At 37.7% G+C, this 12,298-nt stretch overlaps 1 protein-coding gene across 4 annotated transcripts in view; it reads left to right on the plus strand.

Annotated features, from left to right (window-relative positions):
* Positions 1-12,298, plus strand: part of IL1RAP (interleukin 1 receptor accessory protein) — a 129,546-nt gene that overhangs the window by 37,589 nt on the left and 79,659 nt on the right. For all 4 annotated transcript variants that reach the window (XM_057738548.1, XM_057738549.1, XM_057738547.1 and 1 more), the window contains one exon: positions 7,488-7,552. In XM_057738548.1, the coding sequence (XP_057594531.1) occupies positions 7,489-7,552 (64 nt within the window). In that variant the 5' untranslated portion in view covers position 7,488. The remainder of the gene's footprint in view (positions 1-7,487; positions 7,553-12,298) is intronic.

The raw sequence follows: 12,298 nt of genomic DNA on the forward strand, positions 1-12,298 counted from the left end.
GTATGTGTGTGCTTAATAAGAAACGGACAAATTGTTTTCCCAGAGAGGCGGTACCATTTTGTAGTCTCAGCAGTGGGAGGGTTCTAGTTGTTCTGTATTCTCTTCAGCACTTGGTATTGTCAGTGTTTCTTACTTTCGTTATTCTGAAAGGTGTTTAGTGGTATCTCATTTTGTGGTTTTAATTTTCACTGCCCCATGGCTAATAATGTTGAACATACTTTCCTGGGCTAATTTGCCTTCTACATATCCTTTTTGGTAAAGTGTCTCCTTAAGACTTTTGACATTTTTAAAATTGGGTTATTTGTAGTATGATTCCTACAACTCTATTTTTCTTTGTCAAAATGGTTTTCAATATTTAAGGCATTTCTCTTTCCATGTAAATTTTAGAATCAACTTGTCTATATCTAAAAACAGATCTTGCTAGGGTTTTTGACTGGCACTTCATGAAGTCTGTCAAGTAATTTGGGGGAGAATTGACATCTTTTCTATGTCGAGTCTTACAATCCATGAGTATGGTATGTCCCTTGTATTATTTTCTATAACCAGTGTCATAAATACCAGAAATTTAGTGACTTAAAGCAGCATCCACTTTTACATCAGAGTTTCTGTGAATCACATGTGCAGGTACAGTGCGGTTTAGCTGGTTCTCTGCTTAGGGACTTATAAGGCTAAAATCAAAGTGATCAAATGGTCAGCAAGGTTGTGTTCCTTTTTGATGGCTCTGGGGAAGGATCTGCTTCCAAAGTTGGTGTCAGAATTTCATGTGTCTATAGGCCTAGGTTCACGTTTCCTTACTGGTTGTCAGCTGGAGGTATCTCTCAGTTCTCTAAGACCACTGGCATTCCATGGCATGTTGCTACATTTATCTTTTAACATCAAAGGCCTATAATGTTCTTCTCTTGCTTCCCATTTGTTTTTGTTTGTTTGTTTGTTTGTTTGTTTGGCTGCACCGCATGGCATGCAGGATCTTAGCTCCTGGACCAGAGATTGAATGTGTGCCCCCTACAGTGGAAGTGCAGAGTCTTAACCACTGGACTGCCAGGGAAGTCCCAGCTTCCCATTACTTTGGCTCATCCCTCTGCTGCATCTCTCTGACTTTAGCCAGAGAAAGTTCTCTGCTTTTAAGGGCTGATAGTGGTTAGATTAGGCCCATGTGGATAATTCAGTATAATCTCTCTATTTTAAAGTCCATAATCTTAATTACATTTGTAAAGTTACTTTTGCTAAATAAGGTAACATAACGGGTTGCAGAGATCAGTGCATGCTTAACACTGGGGGCCATCTTGCCAACCACATATTTCTGTTTATTTAGGTTCTTTGATTTCTTTATCACGTTTTGTAAAATTCAGCATACAGATTTTGCATATGTTTGGTTAGGCTTTTTAACTAAGCGTTTTATTTATTTATTTTTTATTTTTTGAGTTATTATAACCAGTGTTTTTTTTTTTTTAAAGATTCTTTCCAGTTGCTCATTGCTTGTCTGTAGTAATATGTTTAATTCTTGTGTGTTGACTACACATGTTGTGACCTGGCTAAATCTACTTATTTAGTTCTATTTTTTACTAGATTTCTTAGGATTTTCTATGTTGAAAATCATGTCATCTGTGACTAGCCTTATTGCACTGGGTAAGACTCCTGGAATGTTGTTGAATAGTACTGAGAATGAATATCCTTACCTTGCTCCTGATCTTAGTGGGAAAGCATTCAGTCTTTCGGCGTTAGATGTAATGTTGGCTGTAGGTTTTCTATAGATGTTCTTTAACTATTTGAGGAAGTTCCCTTCTATTCTTAGTTTGCTGAGAGTTTTTGTCATGAATTGATATTGAATTTCGTCAAGTACTAATATTCCTGCATCAACTGATATGATAATGTGGGTTTTTTTCTTAAGATTTCAAAAATACTAAAAGCAACCTTGAATTCCTGGGATTAGCTCTGCTTGGTTGTAGGATATCTGTAAGTTTGTTTTTTTGTGCTGTCTGTGGTAGGTTTTTTAATCAGAGTAATATTGATCTCATTAAATGAATTGGGAACTGGTTTTGTCCTCTTTTATTTTCTGGAAAAAATTATATAGAATTGATGTTATTAATTCTTTAAATGTTTGGTAGAATTCACCAGTGAAACCATCTGGAGCTTAGGTATTTATTTTTTGGAAGGTTTCTACCTGCAAATAAAATTTCTTTTAATACTTATAGGGCCATTCAGATTGTCCATTTAATTTTGGGTGAACTTTGGTAATTTGTGATTTTTGAGATATTGGTCCATTTCATCTAAATTGTGGAACTTATGTGCCTAGAGTTTTTAGTATTGCCTTATTACAATTTATTTATTTATTTGCTGTGTTGGGTCTTCATTGCTGCACATGGGCTTTCTTTAGTTGTGGTGAGCAGGGGCTACTCTTCATTGTGGTGAGCGGGCTCCTCACTGTGGTGGCTTCTCCTGTTGTGGAGCATGGGCTCTAGGTGCGTGCTTCAGTAGTTGTGGCACATGGGCTCAACAGTTGTGGCTCACAGGCTCTAGAGCACAGGCTCAATAGTTGTGGTGCATAGACTTAGTTGCTCTGCAGCATGTGGGATATTCCTGGAGCAGGGATTGAACCTGTGTCCCCAACATTGGCAGGCTGATTCTTAACCACTGTGCCACCTAGGAAGTCCCCTTATTACAATTTGAATGTTTGTGTCATCAGTAATGAAGTACTCTCTTTCATTCCTGATGTTAGTGATATGTGTTTTTCTTTCCTTGTTGGTTCTCCTGGCTAGAGATTTAGCAATTTTATTGTTCTTTTCAAAGAACCAACTTTTGGTTTTTATTATTTTTTCTATGCATATATTATTTCTGATTTAAAAAATCTTTGATCTCTACTCTTTATTATTTCCCTTATTTTGCTTGCTTGATTTAGTTTTCTCTTCTTTTTTGTAGGTTCTTAAGGTGAAAGAGATTATTTCTTGAGATCTTTCTTCTTTTTTTGTTGTGAGCTTTTAATTGTGAGCAAATTATTCTCTGAACACTGCTTTAACTGTGTCCATGTATTTTGGCATGTTGGGTTTTCAATTTTGTTCAGTTCAAAATATTTTCTAATTTTCCTTGAGATTTTCTTTGTCTCATGGGTTATTTAGAAGTATATTCCTTAATTTCTGAATGTTTAGAGTTTTTTTTCCATTTATTTATTTATGTATAGTTTAATTAGATGGTTAGAGAATATACTTTGAATTCTTTTAAATTTGTTAAGATTTGATTCATGGTGCAGGATATTGTGGGTGAATGCTTATGCATACTTGAAAAGAATGTGCTATTTTTTCCTTTTTAGAGTCCTCAAAAAGCTCCTCCCAGGCACCTGCCCAAGTTTTAGCTACATTCATTAAGAAAGACAAAGTGGAGTATGCTTACTTCATTTTACCCAGATTCAGAGCCTTCTATGTTATTTTGCTGAAACTTTTGTTTACTGATAAATATTAGATTTGGAAATATTCTGCATAAGAATTCTTTTATGGTTCAAAAACTATACATTAGATAAAAGATTGATGATAAAAATAACTCTAATTTATTAATAAGTACCATCTCCTTTTATGTAAACTGGTAATTCTTAGCTTCTCCTGTGTCTTTCAAAAGCTTGTTTGTCATATCTTAGGTGAGCTTAGAAGCAGGGCCCACTCAAACTTTATCAGTTAAGTAAGAGAAGGGAAAAGAAAAGATCTAGATGGAATCAGGACTCAAGGAAGTAATTTGGCTGCAGGGCTGACCCTGCATGAGGACAGCCATCTAGGGTTTGTGCCTTGGTGTTCATGTCCATGATTCAGTCAAAACAAGGTCAAAGCAAAGGGTATCTGTCAACCAGGAATGAAGCAGATAAAGCTTCATGGTTACAGGTTTATCCAGCTTGGAGTAAGACCTTGCAGGGAAAACAAAAATGCAGGCTCCTAGAACAGAGTGCTGATAAGTTACCAGGTAAAAGAAACCCAACCAGGTTTCTGGGATTCAAAGAGTGGCTATGACTTGATTATGGAGCTGCATATGGAATTAGGAAACTGATGGATGAATCCAGTCTTGTGGCCTTGTAAAATGCTGTTGTACAGAAGGAAAGCTGAGCAAATGGTGATTCAGAGATAATACTAGCCTTGGGGTAGCAACCCTAATTTCAGCCTGTTATCTCCTGGTGCAGGGAGAAAATCTAGTGGTCAGAGCTGACTGAGAGGTAAGGAAATCTTGAAGCTTAATAACCCTAGAGAATGCAGATGCCAGAAAGATTCATTTGCGTGGACAGATGTTAAAATGCTGAGTATATGATAACAATCTTTATTAACAGTATGTTGATTACATAGAACTAAGTGTGGATTTGAAACTTCTTGCCGGATGATATAGACATTATACTAGAAAACAATGGCATTAAATATGAGAGAAGTACTAATATCTAAGAGGAGAAGTGCGAAAATGATCACATAGTAAATAAAATGTATACGGTAGGGAAGGCTGACTGGGAATTTATTACATGTAAGTTCCAATCATCCAAAGCAAGGGCAGGGGTTGTTAAACCTCATCACAATAATTTAAAGCCAGGTTCTACTTCAGACCATGGTATACCCTGCATTATTAGACACATTCCTTTGCTTTTCTGACAGTTTGTCCATGTCTGAAGATACCCAGTGCCCCCTCCCCACAAGAAATAAGAAGCAAAAATATATTTCTAGTAACAATAATAAAATTCTGAGACTGAATGCAAGACAATGTTAAATGAATCAATCTTCCCAGAGAGGTTTCAGACCAGACTAACACTGATACCTTCAGTCTGTCAAAACCAGCCTGAACAATCACATTTTCTTTTCAGTCGGCTTTAGTCTAATTCGTCACTGGGCAGGACTGACCCTGGGTTTGTGTTTGCACACAAGTTCGATTAGCTTTGCCTTGGTGACCTGACTCCTTGCTGCCTCAAGCAGAATCCAGTTACTCATGGAATTATCAATTAAGACTCTCAATCACACTAATTAGAATGTCTTCTAAGTGTTGTCCTAGGAATTCAGTTTATAAACAGACAAATTGGGAAAATCTAGAGGTGTGAGGCTTTTTTTTTTTTTTTTAAATAGCCAAAAGCAATTTGGAAGGCTGGAGTGCTTTAGCATAGCTGAGTATTGGAACTGAGATTACTCTGCCCTGAATCGGCAATTAAATGTCTAGCTGCTCTCTGATGACAAGGATTATATGGAATTATTAATTACTTTCATTAGTGACTTGGATGAAGACGTAGGTGGATTGTTGATCAAGTTTATAGATGACACAAAACTAGGAGGATTTTTGGAGGATAACAATTATTGTGATGACAGACTCAGGAGCCACAATGGTTACAAGACCGGATTTAGTGCCAGTCATCCAATCCGTGCCTGGAAGAATGAACGATCTCCATATGGCATCATTTGGTGATCATATCATTCCTCTAATCAGAAACTTTCAGTGATTCCCTATTTGCTGTTTAAATTAAATCCTAAGTTCTTAGCCTGCTATTCAAGGCCTTGCAATATTCTGATCCTAAAACCCCCTGCTTTCCAACAGAATCTTCTATAGTTTTTTTTTCTAATACCCTGTGCTTGAGTTGAACTGAATTATTTATAGATTTCCTATTTATGTTCCATGCTTTCCTCTTCGAGCATTATTCTCTGCTGAGCTTCTTTTCGCCACACTTTGCTTCCGCCTCAATTCTAAATTTCCAAACCAGTTCTTGCTCAGTTCAGAGCAACCTCTTGTGTTTGGTCTTCCTTGATTGCCTTAGCTGGAGTAATCTCTTTCATTTGCTAATCTTCAATAACACTTATTGGCTCTTCTCTATTTTTATCACTTTATTTTGTATTGCAGTTATTGCTTGTACACATTTTAAGTCTCTGCTAGACTCTGCTTAGTGGTAGAACTTCTGTCTGATAAATCTTTGAACATCCTATAGTGCCTCTGCATGTGTACTGTTCAAAGCTGATGATGCTGAAGTGGTCGGCATGTGGTTTATTTCCTCTACTGGGTATAAGTGCCTTTAGAGCAGGCCCTACATCTTGCTTGCCAGAGGCCCCTGCAATTATAGCACAGTGACTTGTAAACAGAAAGTGCTCACTGCCTGTTTTATTGAATGAATGAATGACTAATGGAGAGAAAAACTCCCTAAGGTAATGGTATAAGAATTGGAAGGGAATGGTGGTGTTAAGAAAGAGACATTTAATTTCTGAGATAAAAGATATAATAAACTTTAAGATATAATAAACTCTTCTATGATTTGTGTATTAATACAATCATGCTAAAAAAGAAGCACAGTAGAGATTTTTAGTGATGTGTCGTCAAGAGAGGTGACAGGTTTTGGAAACTTGCATTGTCCTTTAAAGTAACCGCACGCTCTGGATTGCTTGGACAGTACCAGTTTATACCTTTTGTTTCAGTGTCGCCCTCTTAAAAATGTCCCATTTCAAATGCTGTTAAAAGATCAAAGAGATATTTGACCTCTTTTTGACTGGATTCCCGTGGTTGTGAAACTTGTGACTTAGGCTAATGTTTGGGATAATAGGCTTGTAGTTTGCCATGTGTGGACATAAATCTCATTTCTGTCAACTACTAGAAATATGGTCTGGACTAGCTACCAAGACCTCTGTAAGCACCTCTGCAAGCACCTCTGCGTGGCTGTTTTGTTCAAAACAGAGAGTGGAGGTCTTAAGTATGGAATTTCTCAGTGATATTCAGGTTTCAGTATTTATAACCCCACAGAGGTTTTATCAGGGGCTAGATATGTCTAGAGTAGTAGGGAAAGAAATATTTCACAGATTTGTTAAATCTCCAGCCCTTCTACATTAAAGATCACACAACCGAATATAAGGGCATCGTTCTTGCTACTTGGTTGTTTCAGCTAGTTATCAACAGAAAGGCTAAAGGTCACAGAAACTGGAATCCAGCCTCATCATGTGTCTCTTCAGGTGAGAAGAAGAGAGCAGGCACAGCGGGGCGTGAAGTTTATACATTGCCCCTTACTACAAATTCAGAGTGTAGTGGACTGCAAACCAAGTCTGAATTCAGGATTTATAGACTTTCTATTCATCACTAAGGAAATGTGTCTGGATTATAAAATACAGTACTTTCAATTGGGAATAGACCAAGAGAATATGATGAAGGGTAAAAACACGCTTATCTGCCAGAAATTCAACTCTGATGAAAAAAATCCTAAAAAAAATTTTTTTAAGTAGGCAGTTAAGAGTTCAATGATTAAGAGGCAGTTCTAGAGCCAGGCTATTGGAATTTACCACTTTCTAGCCAAAGGATCTTGGTTATTTACACTTGTCTTGGTTTCCTTATGTGTATTATGATTAAAAAAAAAATAGTCCATCTTACTGGTTGTTTCTGACAATTAAATTTGTTAATATTGTAAAATCTCAGAACAGTTCCTAATTAATAGTCCGCACGCATATGCACTAATATTATTTAAACACTTGAGAGTAACACAGCCCTCCTTTCCTTTGTATTCATATTGACAGGATGGGACTTCTGTGGTGTGTAATGAGTCTCTACTTATATGGGATCCTGCAAAGTGATGCTTCAGGTGAGTGAATGTCTTTTGACAATCTATTAAAATGTGAGTCATGTATAGGGTAAAGTCTCAAGTCTTTCTGAAAATGAGTTAGAACATAATGTTGTTTATTTCCATTGACTTCTGTGGTAGTATAGAATCTTAGATTTGAGAGAATCATAGAATTTTGGTGGTGGGAGCAACGGCTGATATCTGTGGTCTTCGTGGGACAAAGTATACTGGGAGGGAGTGGTCTGGTGTGTTTAATAATACGAATTTTCCATCAACTTCACATCCAAGCCAACTAGAATCCTATTTCTTCCCCTTACCTCAAATCCTATGGGAAAAGAAATAGGAGTGATGGTAGTATGACTCTGTTTTCCAAACTTGAGCCAGTGGTGGGGAAAGCCTCAGTGATACCTTATAGAAACAAAGATGGGTTTTTGCCATACTGCTTCCATATAGGAAAGAAAGAAACTGTCATCAGGCTCACTCTTTGGATGTTGCTTCATAAGCATAAGAAGAGGCAGCCAGAATCTTTACTGAGTTTAAATAACCAAAGTCAATTTTCATGGACCTGGATTATATGACATCAGAGTTACAGGGGGCTTGAAAGTCTGTCTTTGCAGGTCTCATCTCATCTCCAGAAGTACTGCTCAGAACCATTCTATGGTAGTTCAAACTAGTGATCATCTCATTTTAGCCCATTATGTCTCTGGACTGATCAAATTCTCAGACATTTTTTAGTACATATAACTGAAATTTGTCTCTTGTCATATTCGTATATTTCTTTGGTTCAACTATTGGATTTAAATAGAAAATACCTAATCCCATGAGTCGCTAATCTTAATTCAGAGAACTAAGGTATCTTAATTTTAAAAAAAGTTTCCCATGTATAATTTCCGTGAAGACCATGGACCATACTTTGAATATCATTGCTTTAATTCCTCTTCTATGTGAAAGGCCATCAGAGATGTTAAAACAGTAGTCATAAAACCATGACCATATTCTCCAATACATGCCTTCAACTTCTCTTCACATGGCATGGATTTGAGCCCTCCTACCATCCTGATTATCTTTTCTGGGTGTCTTTCAGTTTTGCTACACCACTTAAGGCATTTTATTGGAAACCAAAAAGAGCACTAAAGGAGGGGTGTAACTAGGACAGAGTACAGCTCAAAGCCAAGAGAAGGAGAGATAACTTCTAACCTTGTTGGCCCTTGGAGGCTTCACAGAGGGAAGGTTATATTATAAGCAGAGCTGATACTCAGCTGGGATGCACTAGTTTACAGCTCTACTGGCTATTTAGACCAGCATGTGTCCTGCTTAATTCAGTGTCCCATTTGACTGGCCAGTGCCCTGAAGTCCTGATTTTTAAATATGCTGAATATGACCCCTGATTGTAGTTTGTTCTTATTTGATTTATTTCTATCCTTGAATGGTATCTTCTTACAGAGATCATCCTTAACCATCTTACTAAAATACCCCTGCCCATCACTCTCTATTCCTCTATCCTGCTTTAGTTTTGTTCATAACACTCATTATTTCTTGACACTATATTAACTTTGCCTTTTCTTTCTTCCTCCTTTTCTTCCCCTACCCCTTCTCCTTCTTCTCTTCTTTTGCCTCATCAACCCCGTCCTTCTTTCCTTTCTTTCTTTTTCTTTCTCTTTCCCTCCTTCTTTTCCTGCATCCCTCCCTATCTCTATGCTTTTAAGCTCCCTAAGGACAGGGACTTGTCCATTTTGTTTCTTACCCAAAGACTTAGAGTAAAGATTGAAACATAGACACATAGTAAGAAATCAACTTTTATATTTATACATATATATACACAAATATATATATATATATATATATATATATATATATATACACAAATATACATGTGTAAAATGGATAAAGAAAATGTCCCTTCACATCCTTTTTTGCCCAAATTGGTCAATTTCCTAATGGAGCTTGTTTGGATTCATGCTAGCAATTCATCCATGTGGTTTTATGTCCTCACTTTGAAGGAAAAGGGAAAGATGGCCTTGTTACTCTTGTTAGAAATCAGTGACGTCTCAGAAGGTAGTGGTTGGTTAGTGCTGGTGCCTCCCCACTGGTCCTGGCAGAGTTGCTATTCTGAATAACCTTCACTGTAATCCATCCAAGGAGTCCCCACCCCACCCCCTCCAATGTTGCTGGAAAATGAGCTTTCTACCCAGGCACTGACTCATAATTCTGCTGGGGAAGCTGATTTCTTGAATAAGATAAGTTCTCATACCAGCCCCATTGAGTCACCATGGGGGCAGGAAACATGTTGTAATGCCCTCAGCCCATCTGGCCCATATTCATTTGCCTTCCTTATGAAAAAGTATATTGTGTCTGTGTCAGTGATGTACTTCCTAGTTGGAGGGAGAGGAACAAAAAGGAAGTGTTGTTGGCAAAAATAAAAGGGGCAACTGGCTCTGGGCTATGAGAAGAAAAAAGGGGATCGATGCACATACTGAGGGATCAACCAATCCCTCGTGCATCATGCCTCTTACAGCGATGTAGATGACAGTAGACTGGTTGGTCTTTCACGAGGCTCTTCCTGTGCTTTAGGTACCCATGTTAATGGCACTGCAAGATTGATGTGAGGAACAAAGGAGAAATAGCTTGAAAACCCTAAAGCTCTGTACACACATATAGAAACATATGATATTAGAAACAAGATATTAAAGATATTAAAACAAGAGTTTTGTCTTGTGGACCCTTCTCTTAAGGAAAGCCCAAAATTTTAAAAAGGAATCATAACAACATAAGAGCTTTATTTCAATGTGGTGCATTTCAATTGCAGTGAACTGGACTTCAAGGCACACAATTCTGACTAGAGAACAGAGTCTTTCTATAGCAGTACACCGATTTCCATCTTCACTCAGCAATGTGGAGCAGCATTTCATCTCTGATGGGGACAAAAGCAAATAATCAAAACCCAGCATTTACTTTCTTTTAAGGAATTAAAGCTTAGATAATTATAATAGTGATAATATAATTATAATGTGGTAGTTATAGTGGTGATAATAAAGCTCCCTTTGCTGAAATAAAATTCCCTTTGAATTTTACATATTCTATGTCATCTAGTTCTCACACCCAAAAAAGAGCAGTCAGGGTATTTTAACTCCCTTTTTGGATAAGAAAATTAGGATCAAAGTCGCTAAGTGAGCTACCCAAAGTCACACAGCTAATACTTAACACAACTGTGACTTCAAGTAGTTCCTCAGTTCCCAAGATGCATGTTATTTTTACTAAATACATTCCCCTCATACTCTATTAGCATATAAATAATTCAGAAAAAATATTAAAATCCAAGGGGTCACGGGTTTTGCTAACTGTTAAAGAACCACTCAGTAATAGATTTCTGTGTTTTCCAGATAAGAAATATCTTTACTTCCCCTGCTCCCTCACTTAAGATGTTCCCTCCACCACCACCCCCACCCCACGCCAGAAGAAAATCACTGTAATGTAAGCTCAAAACTCAATACTCCTGTTTTTGCTTATTATAGAATTAAACATTTCCAATACTAAACTCAAAGAAGTTCTCCTTTGTAAGAATTCCAGAAGCAAACTTTGACTTGTCACACATTTCTCTTTCAATGTGTTTCATTGGCAACATGTTAGAAAGTTGAACTGTGAAAGCCACCTTTAGAGTAGAAATAAACATTTGGAACTTGTGATTCCAAGTTGGGGAGGAGTTAGAACGGCACCACATATAATATGGTGAATTTTAAAAATACCGCCACATCAAAATTATTTGCTGCACAGCCCACATAAAAAATGAAACGTTTTCTTTCCCAAACGTATGTGCGCACACACACACACAGACACGCACACACACACCACACACTCACACACACAGACGCACACACACACCGCACACGAACACACTGCACACTTGCACACACACAGACACGCACACACACACCACACACTCACACACACAGACGCACACACACACCACACACGAACACACTGCACACGTGCACACACAGACACGCACACGCACACGCACACATACTGCACACGCACACACTGCACACACGCACACTGCACACTCACGCACACACACGCACACATCTTTGAATACAGCTTTTTATTTCAAAGTCAACAAACTGACTCTGTGCCAGGTGCAGAGCTAGATTTCACACATATTATCATTAACTTCACAGAAAACACTGTGATTGGGTGGGAGGTAGAGATTCTTACACCCGTTTTAGAGTTTAGGAAATGTAGAGCCAGGGAGTGGTCTCAGTTAACAGTACTCATGACAGGGTTTTGAAGCCTGTCTTTCCTCCAAAAGCAGAGCTTTCTTTTATACAGCATCACCAACCCTTAGGGCTTTCTTCTGCTAATGGAGGTAAGATCCCCTGATTTCTTTATCATTATTTTTAAGAAATTTGTAGGGGGTGGAAATAATTGCATGGCTTACTGAGAGTGAATTACACTATGTAAAATAAATAAATAAGTTAAATCATTGTGGCTTACCAGGGATCAAGAGACATTGGTTCAAGTTCTGACTGTTTCCCTTTGTGAGCTCTTTAATGACATTAGTCATTTAATCATTCTGTTTCACTGTGTCCGTACATATAAACCAAAACAACCAACCAACTCACAATAGCAAAACAACCATCCAGCCAACTAAACCAACCAACAACAGCAAAACCCCAACCAATTCTTCCTTCTTGCTTTTTTATTAAAGAGCATTATGGGTCTTATTTTACACCATGAATATGCTCAGTGTACACTCTTCCTATTATTTAA

This window comes from Hippopotamus amphibius, chromosome 6 (genome assembly GCF_030028045.1).
Source record: "Hippopotamus amphibius kiboko isolate mHipAmp2 chromosome 6, mHipAmp2.hap2, whole genome shotgun sequence".
Classification (NCBI taxonomy): domain Eukaryota; kingdom Metazoa; phylum Chordata; class Mammalia; order Artiodactyla; family Hippopotamidae; genus Hippopotamus; species Hippopotamus amphibius.